Source organism: Maniola hyperantus, chromosome 22 (assembly GCF_902806685.2).
Source record: "Maniola hyperantus chromosome 22, iAphHyp1.2, whole genome shotgun sequence".
NCBI lineage: Eukaryota > Metazoa > Arthropoda > Insecta > Lepidoptera > Nymphalidae > Maniola > Maniola hyperantus.
The window spans coordinates 1,245,769-1,262,598 of record NC_048557.2 but is presented as its reverse complement, the minus strand read 5'-3'; the positions used below and the strand labels follow the sequence as shown (position 1 = coordinate 1,262,598).

Sequence of the window (16,830 nt, the reverse complement as noted above, 5' to 3'; positions counted from 1 at the left end):
ACAGGCGCGTTGACCAATTTAATAATGACTTATTTCTCAGTTATATGTAACACTTAAAACATTAACCGTTGATATATTTAAGGAATTACTTCAGAATAGACGGTACAGCTTATGAAAAGTCTCATGCAAAAATGGTCATATCGAACTGGGTCTTCATGCAGTTTATTTCTTAGTACTGCAGTAGATGGTACTTAAGGAGACGCAATAAGGTGTAAAATTATTTATAACGCGTAAAAATTAACTCCTCACGCGCCGTTTTAAGTTTTTGTGTCAAATTTCACGTCAAAAGAACGATTTTAGTCCTTATTTTAAAGGAGAACCGTACTTTTGACATGACAGTTGATCCATAGAGTAAAAATGGCGCGTGAGGAGACATTTTTTACGGACTATAACTAGTAACATTTGTTAAAATTGATGTGTCGTCAGTGATTCGTCAATGGCCCGAAAAAATGCGATTGTCATCAGGATCGGTTACCATTACTACATTTTTAACGTTAATAGAAGCGGTATTTAACGCATCTTTAGACATTGTTACTTTTACCGGTATTAATATTGGTAGGTATCTAGATAACGCTAATGGTATATAGGTATCGTTACGTAAAAAATACCGGTGATTCGATCCCACATTGATTGTCATTGGTCATAAGGTGCAGTAAATTCTAAATTATGTCGTAATGTACGTTAATTAGTTAAAATAATAATAACGGTCTTTTACTGTTTTACAAATTATCATTTATTACCTATACTATTATATTCAATGCCTATACGAAAATAGATCACTTCTGTAGTTTCTTTGTTACAAAAAATAGTTGCTTATAAGTACATAAATTTTAAAGCAAATAAATTAGATTATAAGTATAGACGAAACCTAATTAAAACGAAGTATTTTTATGTTACTACAAACTGCATAAAAAATAGTAAAAAATTGTAGTTGAATAAGACTTATAACCTTTATTTCCTAGACATTAAGATACTTCTCGCGTTTGTATTATTTTACATCATTTTCCTATAAAGCTGGGTTTTTCCTCCACGTTTTAAAACTAATTATGTTAAGTAACTAGTTAATATTTTTTTTACATTTATGTATTTGCGACTACAGCCTTATTATAGAAACTTTAATTTATCTCTATGAGTTTGCCTATTATAGACTGATTCGATGCTGATGATACAGTGTCATAATATCCTATGATATGCGCTCTTTCAGTGAATTAAATTTTTAACGTTTAAAGTACCAAAAAATCGTTATGTTACGTTAAAAACGTAACGTTAATAGTAGCGGTATAACCATATGATTTAACTTTCCTTAACGGTCAATGCGTGTCGAGCGGAGATGCTACTTTGTACACGGCATCGTTAGGTTACCGGAATACATATCGTTACTTTTACCGGTATTAATACCGGTATGTGAATAACGCCAATAGAGCGTTGATATGTATCTTTATCGTTACTTTTTAAAGTTCCGTACCCCAAAAGGAAAAAGGATACCCTTATAGAATCACTTGGTTGTCTATTTGTCTGTCGTGTCTGTCAAGAAACGGGAATAAAAACCTTATAAGCTTGACCTAGAATTATGAAATTTAGCAGGTAGCAATGTCTTATAGCACAAGTTAAGGAAAAAACCCATAAACCGTGAATTTATGGTTCCACCACAAAAAAAAGATTTGTGTTCCCGAAATAATTAGTTTAAAATCACATCCAGATAGCGCTGTCCATCATTAACTTGCAATTTTTTATCATACTAGTCTGAGATTTCTTGTACAGTGGTGCGGAACCCTTCGTGTTCAAATCCGACTCGCACTTGACCGGTTTTTAACGTTAACATAACGGTACTTTGGTAACGCTACGAAAAAAATACCGGTAATTCGGTCCCTGGTATCTATTTGGCAGAGAGGCGAAAACTACATATTGGATGAAAAAAAATATAAGAAGTAAGAACCCAGTTAGGCGACTAACTTGGAATGTATATTTTTTATATTTTATAATATGTAAGCGTTTGTTAAAATTTTATATAAATGTTTATAGTTAATTTTATTAACTGTCGACATACAATTTTTATACATTTACCAACCGACATAAAATATATCATAACTCAGACTACGGCGAAGTAAAGGCAAGTGTTAAACAGTCATGTACGAATATATTTGGGCAGATTTAGATAAGTGAGGTGTCTTTGGTTTCGTCTCAGCTTCTTCGTCACGACCTCCATGACGTCATGACAAATCCAATATGGTCGATATGATGACAAAAAAAGTCAAATTAAATTTGATTTTTTTGAAAATTATGGTATTAAATGAGTCTTAATTGTATTACAGTTCACGGTAGTTAGGGAACTTCTAACAAAACGTGGTAGCTTCGACGTCACTGGCAGGCGTCAAATGTTAGTACATTTGACGCAGGTAGCCCTAAAGTAGCCCTATTTTTCTTTGATTTTACACGTCGTCGCTATAGCCTAATATTTGACATAAATTATCGTTGATTCAGGATCAAACCGAAAGTTCCCTCGCTCTAGTTCACTCTGGTAGAGTCCCGAAACTGTTGTCTGTCTGTTTGTTACCTATGCGTTCGCACATCGTTCATTCGATTGAGAAGAACTTTTTATAGCTGTTGTTGGGAGTTGTGTGAAAGTTTCTGACATACCTGCTACCATCAACGCACAATAGATAGCTAGATTTATATGATTACTTACTGATCGAGTCAGACTTCGCACGGGTGGGAATTTTTGAAAATCCTTTCTTAGTGGGGGTTAACATCATGGATGCAAAACATTAAGTTTTTAGACCTAGTTGATATATTATGTCGTTATGTCAGTTAGTCAGTTTATCCTTTTATATTTGTAGAAAAACCAAAGATATTATAAAACTCCATAGGGCATTGACAAAGTTCCTAAAATTGTTTTTTTTTTAAGTAAGGACAAATTTTTATGCTTGTATGTGTGCCACATACGCGTAGCGTCACAGACTACATAGATACCTACTGGCACAGAGTTTACGCACCTATGAGAATATATTAAAAAATGGTGACCCATTACCAGGGTTGAAAAAACTATAAACCACAGATATGCAACTAGTGTGGTCCCCTCAGTCCCTCTCGCTCAAGCAGAGGTAGCTACTTGTGAAATGTTATTCCTTCTATTTTAAGTTCGCTTCGGCTATTGTAGCCTAGTATACTGCAACCCACCATTGCACAATAACTTCAAAAACAAAAAAAAACAAATCAATTAATTTATTTAAAATATTTGAGTCGACATAACCTCACTTCACGTTGTTTGTCAAGATCTCACGTACTAAATAGATCTTGACAAACAAAAAAGTGGCCACGGTAATAAGAACAAATCATAATTATTTTGTCACGTTCTAATAAGAGCTTAAATGCATTTAGCTAACTTGCTCTAACAGTGAGTCACAATAGGGCTACTTCTACAGGTATTTGTTCTGAGCTATAAACCGTATCTCCGTAGTTATATTTTAAGAGGTAGTCGGGTTTTAGTTTTTAAACTATATCTTGTTACGTATCATGTCTGTATGTTTAAAGGTTGATTACGTCTATCTAGCTACAATGTTGGTAGGATGTTATTTTGAGATTAACTAATAAAATGATGGCCAAAGCGTGGGTGTTTCATTTATAGAATAATCGTTGTGATTTTTGTGAAACGCAAAACATTTGAAATAGAATTTAGGAGTATCATCTATATTTTTTCTCTGAGTAGTTCAGTTTTAACATTTTTATAAAAATCATACAATTTTTTTGTCAAATCAATAATAAATTATTTAGAAAAAAATTAGTATTGATAATCTGGCTTAGTACCTAACATGGTTTATGATAATTATTTTTATTTCTCAAAATAGAATTAGGTATAATAATTTTATAAAAATATTCATATTGCTCCAATCTCTATTGTCTCTTCTTTTGTATATTATCTCTTCGATCATCAATGAGTAATTGCTGGTTTTTAATATAATGGATAATTGGTACATTTATTACTAACCGATAGGTTGACCATTCAAAAGTTTATAAAGGATAGGCCTTTTCTGAACATACTAGATTCTAAAATTCATTTTCAAATAATTGAAACGTAAATAAAAACGAAAAGTTACACTGAAAAATAATTTATTCATCATGATTTGCTTACTCTTTCTTTATAATATTTAGAAAATTTTCAACAATAATTGTATAATTTTATATTTAAGAAACATTATACAATATAATCATTGTTGTATGTAGCATTTGGCATATCACTGCAAGACTTGTTTACATACACATATATGATGGTGTCACAAAATATATAGTGTACATTATATAAATAGTAAAGTTTGTATCATAATATACTCGAATGTTAGTGAATTGAGAATGTAGATGAGTTCTGGCCTGGTACAGTTCGCGTGGCTGGTACGTGGCAATGGCATGACGTGTAATACACCAATTTACAACAACCTGAACAATTACAACAATGACAGTAACAATTTCCTTACGCCTCGCTTTAAACTACTCGTTTCTATTTTTAAGACGAACAAATATAAAATGCATAACACTCTAAGAGTTTTTAACCCTAAAAATACATCAAAATGGAAAAAATAATAATGATTGAGAAACTAACAGACTATTTACAAGATCAATACCCACAGAAACGCTTAATCGAATCGGATTCACTACACGATGAACAGATCGCAACGATTCTCCTTAACCTAGCACTAGGAGAGACGAAAATATCCTCGAAACGCTAATACACGTACGTGTTTATTCCAATTTAGACTATCACAGCTTACTTAAAAGTACAAGCGGATCCGAGTCCGACACTGACACGTAAACCCTTCAGGCAAGATGCGGCTACACGTAGGACGGCGACTCCTTGTAATCCCTCAGGCGGATGTCGTCGCTGCGACCGGGCCCGGGCCCTAGCGCGTAGATCTTGAACACGCGCGTCAAAAGCCTGTACTACAAGGGCGTGTTCTCGCACAGACCCGCGCATTCCCCGCACACCAACTGTCCCGCCGTATGCCGCAACTGGCACTCCGGTTGCGCCAACTCCACTGCGAGTAAAACCCGAGTTTTATCTCTATCCGCTACCATCGTCTCATCTCTCTCCACCTCTCGGTACAATTCGGGCGAACTGACGCTCGCAGCCAAGTTCAGCTTCCGCCGCGCTTGACGCTCTTCCCGATGTCCGAGCAGAGGTTCGCTGGAAGGTTTCGCCTCCTCTTTGTACTTATGTTTCGTTCTGGACGGCGACTGAGAGCCGGAAATGGGCGTGTGTATTTCGACGGTGGGCGGAGGATCCGGCTGCAGCGGCTTAATCATCGCCAGCAACTTTGGTGGCCCGCTTCTCTCTATTATGTTTATGTGAATCCCGTCAGGAATCGTCACGGGAGAGTTCCGTCGAGAGTTGACGGATCTCTCCGTCGGCGTGTAGTATATCGATATCTTGCTCTCGTCGTCTGGATTGGGCAGTCTGGCCAGCTTCTCGATTTTCGTCTTGAGGTACATGTCTATAACTTCGACGTCAGGATCGAAAGCCATGGAGTCGCTCCGCCCGCAGGAGCCACTGCGACAGTTCTCGAAGTACAGACTCGGCAGATTCTCCAGCACTTTGTTCAAAGTCTGCTGCTGGTATTTGTAAGACTCGCGCAATCTCAGTATCTGGTGAGCGCTAAATTTTCTTATCTTGTTTCGTTGGAACACGTAGTTTTCTCGCACCCAGTTCAGTTGTGAAGTGGAGTAGTCGCGGACGCGTTTCACCTGCACAAACAAACATCGGGTGAACAACATACATACAACTCTTAGTAAAGCAGACATATTTACATACTCGTACATATTTCTATAAATTTTGCCATAAATATTCTTAAAGTACCACCATTTTTAGGGTTCCGTACATCAAAAGGAAAAAAGAACCTTCATAGGGACACTTGTATGTCTGTCTGTCTGTCGTGTCTGTCAAGACCCGTCAAGGGATTCAATACCTATAAGGGTATTCCCATTGTGACCTAGAATCATGAAATTTGGCAAGTAACAATATCTTATAGCACAAGTAAAGGGAAAATCCGAAAACCATGAATTTGTGGATTGGAAACAAAAAACATTAAAGTGTTATTTCTTGACCGGTTTTACTTATAAAAGTTCTATTTATAAATCTTAATATTTTATTATTACCATGCATACCTGATCATGATATTGATCCTTCATAGCAGTCAAATGGTTTGAGCCGATGTCTCTAATATTGCGTAAGTGAGCACTTTGCGTCGAGTAACTGCCCTGAATCCAGTCCATCTGTTGGGTGCAGTTCTCTTTGATTCGATGAACCTAGTAATGAACAATCGATAAATACATAACCATATTGTATACATGAATCGAGTAACGCAGTTATATGAGGCAGATGTGTATTATACTTTGAAAAACAAACAAGTTACCTGAACTGCGTAATTCTCTCTTAGTTTTTCTAATTGCAGCCTTTTATACTGTTCGATATTGTCGAGCATGTGATAGATTTGTCTAGTTCGAGGAGCGTCTCGATTGACACACGAGCAGCAACTGCAGCATGTCTCTAAGAGGCGAAATCTAAAAAAGAAGGCATGATTCACATTATTATGCTAAATATTTAAACAATTTCAACATCGAGTACAATAAGAACCCACCTGACAAATATGTGACGTAGAACCTGCACTAGTAGCGTCAGGCCGAGAAATGCTGCTGCACAAATAGCACCACAAAGCAAACTGTACATCTTTATTTCGAACATAGTCATCGGATCTATGTTGAGGATGACTTCGGCGGTCAAGTTACCCGAAGGGTTTGAGGCTAGGCATATATAAGTTCCACTGTCCTGCCTATGAATGTCTCTTACGATTAGAGATCCGTCTTTGTGAAGTTGCACTCGTGATTTGCTGTAATCTATAGGGCGATAATACTGATCGTGCGCAATTCCGTGCTTGTGAAATATGCCCGGTTCATTCTGCTCCGGGTTCCAGTGGTACACGTCTCTCGTCGGAGTGATCCACGTTATGGATGGCAATGTGTTGCCGTCGAATATACATTGAAGTTGGGCATCGGTTTGCAGTCTGTGCAGACTCAAGGGGCTACTGTAGATCAAAACAGGAGGCCTGCAACCGGCGTTGTTCACGACAGGCAACATGTCGTTAGGATACGTCAATCCACAACTTAAATCTGATTTGACTATTTCCTTTCGCTTCTCCACCCAACTGCCGAACCACGCCATTCGACAATCGCACGACCAAGGGTTGGCGCCTATTCTTAGCTCCTTCAAATTATCTAGATCCTTCAAAGACAGTGGCAAATACGTCAATGCGTTCGCACTTATATCCAAATGTGTCAGTGCTGGCGTGTCGAGGAACACGAACGGCTCTATTTCATTCAGCTTGCTATTGTTTCTTATATAAAGTCGTTGCAAATTGTGTAATCCTTTAAAATTAGTATTCTGTAAAACGACTATTTGAGTGTGATCGAGGTAGAGCGTTATCAAGTTTTCGTTATGTTGGAAGAGCGTCGAGGGCATCACCGTCAGTCTGTTTCCGCCTATATGCAGCGATTTTAATTTATTGAGATTTTTAAAAGCATCTTGTGATATGTTTGTAAAATTGTTGTGGCTCAGATTGAGAGCCCGCAGCTGCTCCAGGTTATCGAACAGAGATTTGTGTATATGATCTAATTTGTTGCTAGATATATCGAGCGTCTCCAACTCCTCGAGGTTGACTAGAGCGTTAGAAGTAATTTTGACTAGGCTATTATTGTTTAGGAACAGTGTTTTCAGTTGGCGATTAGGTTTAAAATAGTAATCTAAGAAAGTTGCAAGTTTATTGTAAGAAATATCCAAATACTGTAATCTAATCATCGGCCCGAAGACCTGGAATGGTAGCACTCGTAGCTTGTTGTGAGAGATGTCCAGGACCTCTAGGTTCGAGAGATCGGCGAAAGTGAATCGCGGTATGTCGTCGATGTGGTTCCTGGACAGGTTCAAATGTTTTAATCGACTCAGTCTGGCAAACAGGCCATGTTCGGTTCTCGTCATTTCGTTCCTGCTCAGATCGATGTATTCGACGTCGTAGAGCCCGTCGAATACGTTCATCTCTATCGAGGTTATGTTCGAGTCGGTCCAAATGATCTCTCGAAGGGAGGGTCCATAGTTGGCCAGGACGGCCCGGGTGAGCTTGTTGTCCGGGAGCGCAGCGCGGGAGCACGCCAGGCGCGCGCGCGTGCACTCGCACGTGGCGGGGCACACGGACGCCTCCACAGCTGCGCAAATTATTGCCAGCGTCAATATTTTGTGCAGCCACTGCATTATTTTACAACCCTCATAGTCTTACTGACTGAAAAGAGAAAAATAACAACCTTTAGCTAGTTACCATCAAGTATTTAAGCAGTATACGGATAATGTTATTCGATCCTGATATAGTCCGACTCCTGCGCGGCGTAGCATGTATTATGATGCCTAAAATTATTTATAGTTACTCATGTTTTTTAAAGTTAATTTAAGTACTTCACTAACTTTCGATTAATGTGCTTTTAATAAAATGTTTTATCTTATTAATTTTAAATAGTTAGGTAATTAACTATTTTAATAATTGCATCTCAAAAGTTAAATTATAATAACTTTTATTGTCTTTGTAAAATGTAAATTATTTCCTGTAATGCAATTTCAGTAGCCTTGATAACAAATTGTGTGCATATGCATACCATATTACTTATTGTGGTTTTGTAGGTCACTTTGTTATTCTGCTGCAAGTAGCATTAACCCATATTATTTATAGGTTACAACTTTACCAGTGTTCAGTTTTAGGTATTTTTATCCATGAATTGAGGAACTAAGAGGTTCCAGACAAAAACGTTCGCATTTCTAATATTAGTATGGAAGTATGGATGTATGTAGACTTCAGAGTTTACTTTTAAATAATTTTTGTAACATCTCCACTGTTTACCCATATTCACAATAAAGAAATTTGTATTTGTATTTGAAATAGTCTGTTAAATCCGGCTGAGTTTTTTTTGTGGGCTTCTTATCAGGTGGGTGTATTAGGGACTTTAATAGCTTCACTAGCTGATGCCTGCGACTTCGTCCGCGTGGAATTAGGTTCTTTAAAAATCCCGTGGGAACTTTGATTTTCTGGGATAAAATGTCACTCTCCAGGTCTTTATCTATACCCATACAAAAAATCACGTTAATCCGTTGCGACGTGATTGAAGGACAAACCAACAAACAAACACACTTTCGCATTTATAATAAGGGTGATTATTATATAATAATATATATATATATAGGGCCGATTCTCTTGTACACAATCTCTAAACTAAACTAAATTAACAGGTCTAAATCTAGTGCTATCCTTTTCCGCAAGCAACATTATGAAAGGGATAGCAATAGATTTAGACGTGTCATTTTAGTTTAGTTTAGAGTTTGTGTACAACGGAATTAGCCACACTGATTAAGTATATTTGAGGACAATAATATCAACCTACATTTCTAAATGATTATAACACTTCATAAGTTGACATGCTAAACTATGAGTACATAAAATTGACTTAGTCTTTGTGTAACTAAGATATGTTCCTACTTAACTATTATTAGCTTTTCTATATTTTGTGTGACAAACAAGACCATAGTGATTGAAGATTAAATATACAGCACAGTTTCTAAATAAACACCAGCAAAACATTGAGACCTAATAATAATTAATTATTATTGATAACAGTCTTTGTTTCGCCTTCAACTCACTATGTTAATTAATTCAAAACAAGTTTTTATAACTGGTAGCCGGTAGGTATACATTTAACTCGTTCTTCTGCTAAAATGTATGAATTTTAACTTTAAATTTTAGCATATTTACTAATAACTTCAGTTGGTCTTTCTTAATAATAGTTATCTCATTAGAATGTAAAAGTTAATTTAAGTATTTAGGAAAATATTCTATTCCTTCAATATAAATCATACTAGTTTCTGCCCGTGACTTCTTCCACAGCAAATACCTAATTTATAGCGCCTATTAGCTGACCCGGCGAACTTCGTATCGCCTAACAGTCGATTCTTTTTCAGGCAATTTTTTAAATTTTTTCTCTGTAAGAACCATCCTCGTACCTACTTCAAAGAATTAGCGGAATCGTTTCAGCAACACATTCAGTGATTCATTTTTATATATAGAGATATAAAAAGTAATATAGCACTCAGGATAATGTAGCTTTCTATCAGTGTATAAAGTTTCAGAATCGGATCATTAGTTCCAGAGATTACTCTCTAAATCCAAACTTACAAACATTAACCCTTAATCCATACTAATATTATAAATGCGCAAGTGTGTCTGTCTGCTAGGTTTTCACGGTCCAACGGTTTAACCGATTTTGATGAAATTTGGTACAGAGGTAGCTTACGGATGTAAAGGGAAGGAAAGACATAGGCTACTTTTTATCCCGGAAAATCATACAGTTCCCACGGGATTTAAAAACCTAAATCCACATGGCCAAAGTCATGGGCATCCTCTAGTAATTAATATTATGTAAGTGATACATGTTATGTAGATGTGACTATTTAGCTAGGTACTTATTTTGTTGACTCTTTTATTTCAGGCCCTAAAAAGATTCCAAAGTTGTATCAAAATTTATTCATTTATTATGATTAGTGGCCTATTAAATAAAACTTTGGCCTCTTTAGCCCAAAATTCTAGCAAATAAAGTTATCTGTGTTGCGCTTTTCCAATTCAAGACATTAAGAGCATATTAAGTAGGTAGGTAACTACTTAATAAGTTTGATATTGCGAGAGGCCCAAAAAATTAGAGTCAACTTATTTAAGTAATTAACGTTTGAACAACAAAGTGGCTAGTGTGCACACAAGTGAATAGGTATAATACCTAACTCGTGTTCTGTTAATGGAAATAATTGATTCAAACACTTTGTGCTTCAATATACCTACCTACTATTTACAGCAAAGTGTACATTTATCGACTTTACAACTTGCAAATTAATTTATTACGTTTCTAATTAAAACTTTTTGTTCTATTGTATTCAAATAATTTAATAGCCTGTAACTATAGTATGTTCATGTTTGTCTTTGAACTAAAATTAATGTTATTACCGTAGCTGGTAGCATATTAATTTATAAGTCCAGAGGAACTGCTAGTTTGTCAGGTATGGGTTTCGAAAATACGTGCTACAATGATTAAGAAGAGCCTAGGCATTTAAGCTATTCAAAAGTTGTTTTACTAATCGTTCTGAATACCTGCATTGTTCTGTGTGTCGTCACCTGTAAGACCGACAGATGCTTCCGAAATAAAACATTCCACAAATAAACTATTCACAATCCTACATCCTCAGTAAAGTTTTAATACACAAAATTTACCTAACACTCGTCCACATCTCATCCCAACTTGCATAATCCACGTTTATTTCTTGTGTTCACAGCAGATTGGAATAAAGACATTGCTGCGGTGTTACACGTCACTTAACAGATATTTTTCCCATTGCACACACATTTTTATCATTCGTCGGCATCCACTAACAGGTCACACGGATATAATGATATATATATAGGAAACTTAATATACAATTTTCACATATAAAACGATTACGCTCTCGCGATAATATAAAACGCTGTCACTACGACGGAGTCGAGCACTAGAAAGAAATAAATGGCGGCGGCCGGAGTTGCGCGGGTCGCTGTCCCTTTCGCACGCATTGTGATTTATACGTCATATCTCGCTCTGGCGCGGGCCCAGTCAGCTGGGGGAGCGAGGGTGGCCGACGTCTGTCGAGCGCTGGCGAAAGTGATACGCTCGGAAGCGCTTTATCGCTTTAGCGCTGTCTGTGTCCGAAACTTGGAACTCTGATCCGCGTTCATTCAATATTTTCATTTTTTTTACCTCGAATGGAAAACCAACAAAAAATAGTATTGAAGTATTTTTAGGGTTCGTTGGTATTTTTAGGAGCCAGGTTATTTAGTTTGTTGCAGTGCTGCAGTATTCAGAAACCGGCCAAGTGCGAGTCAGGCTCGCGCAACGAGGGTTCCGTATTACAGTCGTATTTTTTCGACATTTTGCACGATAATTCGAAAACTATGATGCATAAAAATAAATAAAAATCTGTTTTAGAATGTACAGTTGAAGACCTTTCATATGATACCCACTTGGTATAGTAATCTCACTTCGAAAGTTGAAAATACTAATTATTAGTTCATGACCACAATTTAATTTTTTTTGTGTGATGTAACCACACAATTCACGGTTTTCAGATTTTTCCCTTTATGTCTGCTATAAGACCTACCTACCTGCCAAATTTCATAATTCTAGGTCAACGGGAAGTAGGTACCCTGTAGGTTTTTTGACAGACAGACAACCAAGTGATCCTATAAGGGTTCCGTTTTTCCTTTTGAGGTACGGAAACCCTAAAAATTGTCCAATCGGTGCATTTTAAATTGAACTTTTTATAGAATGTAGTAAGGTATGTACCTACCTACCTATCGGAATTTTGCTATCTACATAATGTTATGTCAGACTCAGAGTTTACGGGTTTATCTCAAGGTTACATACATTTCACACTACCCGGTCGCCACTGCAGCGTCACAATATAATGACGACAACATCCGCGTTTGTCAGTTCCTTATTTATTATCATCACATCATTGAAAATGAAAATGAAAATGAAAATCTTTTTTATTCGTATAAACTTTTACAAGTGCTTACGAATAGTCGGATGCATCTACCACTGGTTCGGAATGCCTTTCCTGCCGAGAAGAACCAGCAAGAAACTCGGCGGTTGCTCTTTTCAAATATTTGATATAGGTACAAGATTATGCCATGTAGAATTGCTGATAAGAGATTAGCCTCAAATAGTTCGACCTCTCTGGCGCAGTGGTAAGCGCTGTGGTCTTGTTTATGGGAGGTCCCGGGTTCGATTCCAGGCAAGGTTTTGGAATTTTATAATTTCAAAATTTCTGGTCCGGTCTGGTGGGAGGCTTCGGTCGCGGCTAGTTACCACCCTACGGGCAAAACCGTGCCGCCAAGCGATTTAGCGTTCCGGTACGATGCCGTACAGAAACCAAAAGGGGTATGTTAATAAAAACTGTCATACCCCTTCCAGTGGCTCTACCGCGGTTGTTTGACAGCTACAATGTCACGATCGCAATCATCTCTGATTGGTTAATGCTCGCTCACTATTGGCCACAATGCATTGTTGCAACAAGAATCGCACAAATTCAGCCAATCAGAACAATTGAGATTGTAATAATGATTGATGCAGGTTTTAGACAATCGCCCTACTGGTTAGCCTACATCCATCTTAGATTGCATCATCACTTACCACCAGGTGAGTCTAACTGAATAAAATAAAATAAAAGTAGCTAACGACCGACATGCGTTGCATTGTGACTCGTTTGCCCCTGTTGTACGTTGATGGTACTCTTATCAGAATCAGAAACCGCAAGTTCTTACAACAACTGTACAAAGCTTTAAATTAATAGGATGAGCAATAGGCAAATGCATACCTGAGCAGCTAGGTATGTAATGTAGCATAGTAGGTATCCAGATGGTTAGGCAATCACAACTATTTTGTGTATGACACCTTTGGCCTTTATTGATTACGAAAGTAGAAACCTACTTGCGCTAGCAATATGATTTTTATTTGTCCCTATTTAATTAGTAGGTAGAATGGTAGTAGGTAGGTAACTAGGTTCTTACCTAGCAAAAGGTTACTTAGAAATTGTTATTAGTAACTTACATTAGGTTATGTAATAACTAAGTAATAACCTCGTAGACCTTATAGTGGATAGACATCTATCTACTGTCTATGGTCTATCTACTAAAGTAGGTAATTTTAATTGTATTTTTTCTCGTACCTAAAAGTTGTTTTTACTGTAAAGAATACAGACATCCTCAATTAACATAATAATTCTCGTAATCTTCATGATTAAAAACCGGCCCAGTGCGAGTCAGACCCGTGCACCGAGGGTTCCGTACTACAGTCGTATTTTTCCTACATTTTGCATGATAAATCAAAAACTATTATGCATAAAAATAAATAAAAACCTGTTTTAGAATGTACAGGTAAAGCCCTTTCATATGAAACCCCACTTCGTATAGTTATCTTACTGTAAAAATTGAAAATACATGTTATAGTGTTGGGGACAATATGCAGAGAAACTTTCAGCTTTTATAAAATAACGAAGGTCTTGCACGCGCTGGCTCTCAGTCCGTTATTAAATGACGCAAGTCGTTGTTTACAGTTTAGATCCCACTATAAAAAAGCTGTCTCAAGTTTTTTGTTTGGATTATGTGCTTCTCCTTTTATTGCCCACTTTGGACGTGGATGCCTGTAACACACGAGTAGATATATAGACCGAGGGGAAGCTTCATACTAGCGGCTGGCTGTAGGTTCACTCACTCTAGCGCAGCTCACGCACACCACGACGTGTCACGGACGCTCCGTTTGCCGCCAAACTGGGCGCACGGAGCGTCCGTGGCACGTAGTGGTGTGCGTGAGCTAGTGTGAAGCTTCCCCTCTGGTCTATAATATCTACTCGTGTGCCCGTAACGTAGCCTGTAATACAATACCTACTTACCAGAGGACTCTCCGACACTAGCTCCATACTATATTTAGTTACTATAATTCTTTATTTATTAATTAATTAGAACGGACATATAGCCCAATGAGGAAGTTTCAGGGCGAACGTGCCATAAAATTTTCATAGATGGTGCTATTTACTGCACCCACTAAAAACGAAATTTCCACTTCCTCTCCAACTAAGCGTCAGGCTTGTGCTAGGAGTAGGTACGACAATAGTGCAACGGGCAGGGTTTGAATCGTCGACCTTTCGGTTTTCGGTCCACTTCTTTACCCGTTGAGCTATTGAGGCTCTTATTTTTGGATGTACCTAACTTTGTATTTAATTTAGCGGCGCGCTGCCGTACCTACCACTGCGGTATTTTTGTACTTGGCAAATATTTAGAGAGCTAATTTATCATTTTATTTGCTCTATAATTTATATCTATCTCGCACGCGTTGGTTTTTCGTGATTTTAGTAAGTAATGTTTTACATTTTTTTTTGCCTGAATGAATGTGGTACTTTTGTCAAAGGCATTACAACAAAGTTAGTTCGATAATATATAACAAAATTAATTACTACTTAAATAATTATACCCTGTAAAACTTCGTAGTTGCAAAATTCTTACGTCAAAATGGTTAAAAACACTTTCGTATAGTTACACAGAAGATATTGTGACTATTAAATAATGTACCTACCTATCCACACAGACATACAGGCCCATTACAGGCACTATCATGATAGCATGTGAAAACACACACAAACACACACACATATACCTACACACACGCCCAGATACATACACACGCACACTAGCTTATTAAGTGCTTTAAATTACTTGTGAATTTCTGATTATTTAATTATTACTAATCTACTCTATTTCTATATTACTGTAATAAATATCTAAATCCGGAGGTGGGTGCTAATAGCTGTAACACAGTTTTTTAACTAACACAGCTATTACCGTTTCCCTAGTGTTTATGTTCATATGTAAATTTGAAGAATAAATAAATTATTAAATTATTAAATCCGAAAGTTTCATGAGAGTTTCAGGCATCAGCTAGTAGGTACTATATAATCGAAATTCTAGTAAGCATTAGCATAGATTAATTACGTACCTACTTATTAATGAATAGAAGAGTGGCGATACTTTAGGCACATCACAAATTCGCTGAAATCTACTCGTGTGCTGAAAGTACCTACGACTTAATTTCGTGGAAATAATCCGTTATTACCCACCGTTTTGCTAGAAACTACCTAGGTATTCGCTAATCCCCAATTTAATTAATAAGCATGTAATTCTATTATACTGCGAGCTATTATCGATATTGGTAGCAGCGCGCCCACGTTTCGCTGAGGCATAGGCCATCCGGTTTGATAATTGGGGTATTGTATGAAAGGGCTTTACCTGTGCATTCTAAAACAGATTTTTATTAATTTTTATGCATCATAGTTTTCGAATTATCGTGCAAAATGCCGAAAAAATATGACTGTATTACGGAACCTTTTTTTTTTAACGCTGGGAAATGCGTTTACGCATCCCCCCCTCCTGGAAGCCAGCCAGCTAACCAGCCAGCCAACCAACTGGAGGGAAGGTATATGGGACTCGCCGGCCGAGAGGCGACCAGAATACCCACTAAAACCCAGCGGCATTCCTGCACGTCGCCTGGCGATTAGGTCACGGGAACGCCGAAGCAAACCACCGCGACCCAGTCAGCGACGTCCGCCAAAGCGGAACCTCCACCTCCTCCATGCACGTCCGAGGTGCACCAACTATGTACACCTCACCTCCCCCGGAGACGCAACGGGCGACAACGCAACCGCGCAAATCGCCCGCGTCTCAACCTCCGCCTCGTCCACTGTGCCCTCTACTAGTCAGAGGGACACGCGGAGAAACCTCCCCCCTGCCAGGTCATTAGCCATGGCCAACAATATCCCCGAAGAGAGATTGTTAGCCATGTTACCGGGGTGCACCGGCCCGAATACTGCTCTTCCCCTCGGATGCCCGATGCATCCAAAAGGGACCAGCAGCACCCAGGCACACTGGGAGGTTACCTGGCTGGCACCCCTGTATTACGGAACCCTAGGTGCGCGTGCCTGACTCGCACTTGGGCGGTTTTTGTTGTCTTGCGACTCGGTCATTTTACTTTTGTCCTTGAGATATTTAAAGAATCATTTTGTTTGAATCTTTCATGTTAATTGCGGGCATTAATGACCAGTTAGGCTAACATGCGCACCTCGAGAAAATTTTGTCTACGCATTTACTCGTCTTATTTGTATGAAGAAACACGAGATAATGCGTA

At 37.9% G+C, this 16,830-nt stretch overlaps 2 protein-coding genes across 5 annotated transcripts in view; one reads left to right on the top strand and one right to left on the bottom strand.

Annotated features, from left to right (window-relative positions):
• The window catches only part of Ndf (Nucleosome-destabilizing factor), a 65,816-nt gene that overhangs the window by 9,426 nt on the left and 39,560 nt on the right, over positions 1-16,830 (top strand). The window lies entirely within an intron of this gene.
• LOC117992660 (leucine-rich repeat and immunoglobulin-like domain-containing nogo receptor-interacting protein 3) lies at positions 4,091-11,630 on the bottom strand. 2 transcript variants are annotated; one of them, XM_069506129.1, is made up of 5 exons: positions 11,214-11,630; positions 6,627-8,315; positions 6,402-6,549; positions 6,154-6,294; positions 4,091-5,733 (listed from the first exon to the last, which is right to left on the bottom strand). In XM_069506129.1, exons 2-5 carry the CDS (start codon positions 8,285-8,287, stop codon positions 4,933-4,935), a joined length of 2,751 nt encoding a protein of 916 aa, XP_069362230.1. In that variant the 5' UTR covers positions 8,288-8,315; positions 11,214-11,630; the 3' UTR covers positions 4,091-4,932. The 2 variants fall into 2 exon arrangements, with proteins under 2 accessions (XP_069362230.1, XP_034836253.1); XM_034980362.2 differs by having other exon boundaries at positions 11,334-11,629.

Excerpts from the sequence above, each read along its gene's own strand:
- LOC117992660 (XM_069506129.1), bottom strand. The coding sequence starts at position 8,287 with ATGCAGTGGCTGCACAAAATATTGACGCTGGCAATAATTTGCGCAGCT. Across the intron at positions 6,550-6,626 it reads CTACGTCACATATTTGTCAG|ATTTCGCCTCTTAGAGACAT; the intron begins GTGGGTTCTTAT and ends CTTCTTTTTTAG. Across the intron at positions 6,295-6,401 it reads GAGAGAATTACGCAGTTCAG|GTTCATCGAATCAAAGAGAA; the intron begins GTAACTTGTTTG and ends GTTCATTACTAG.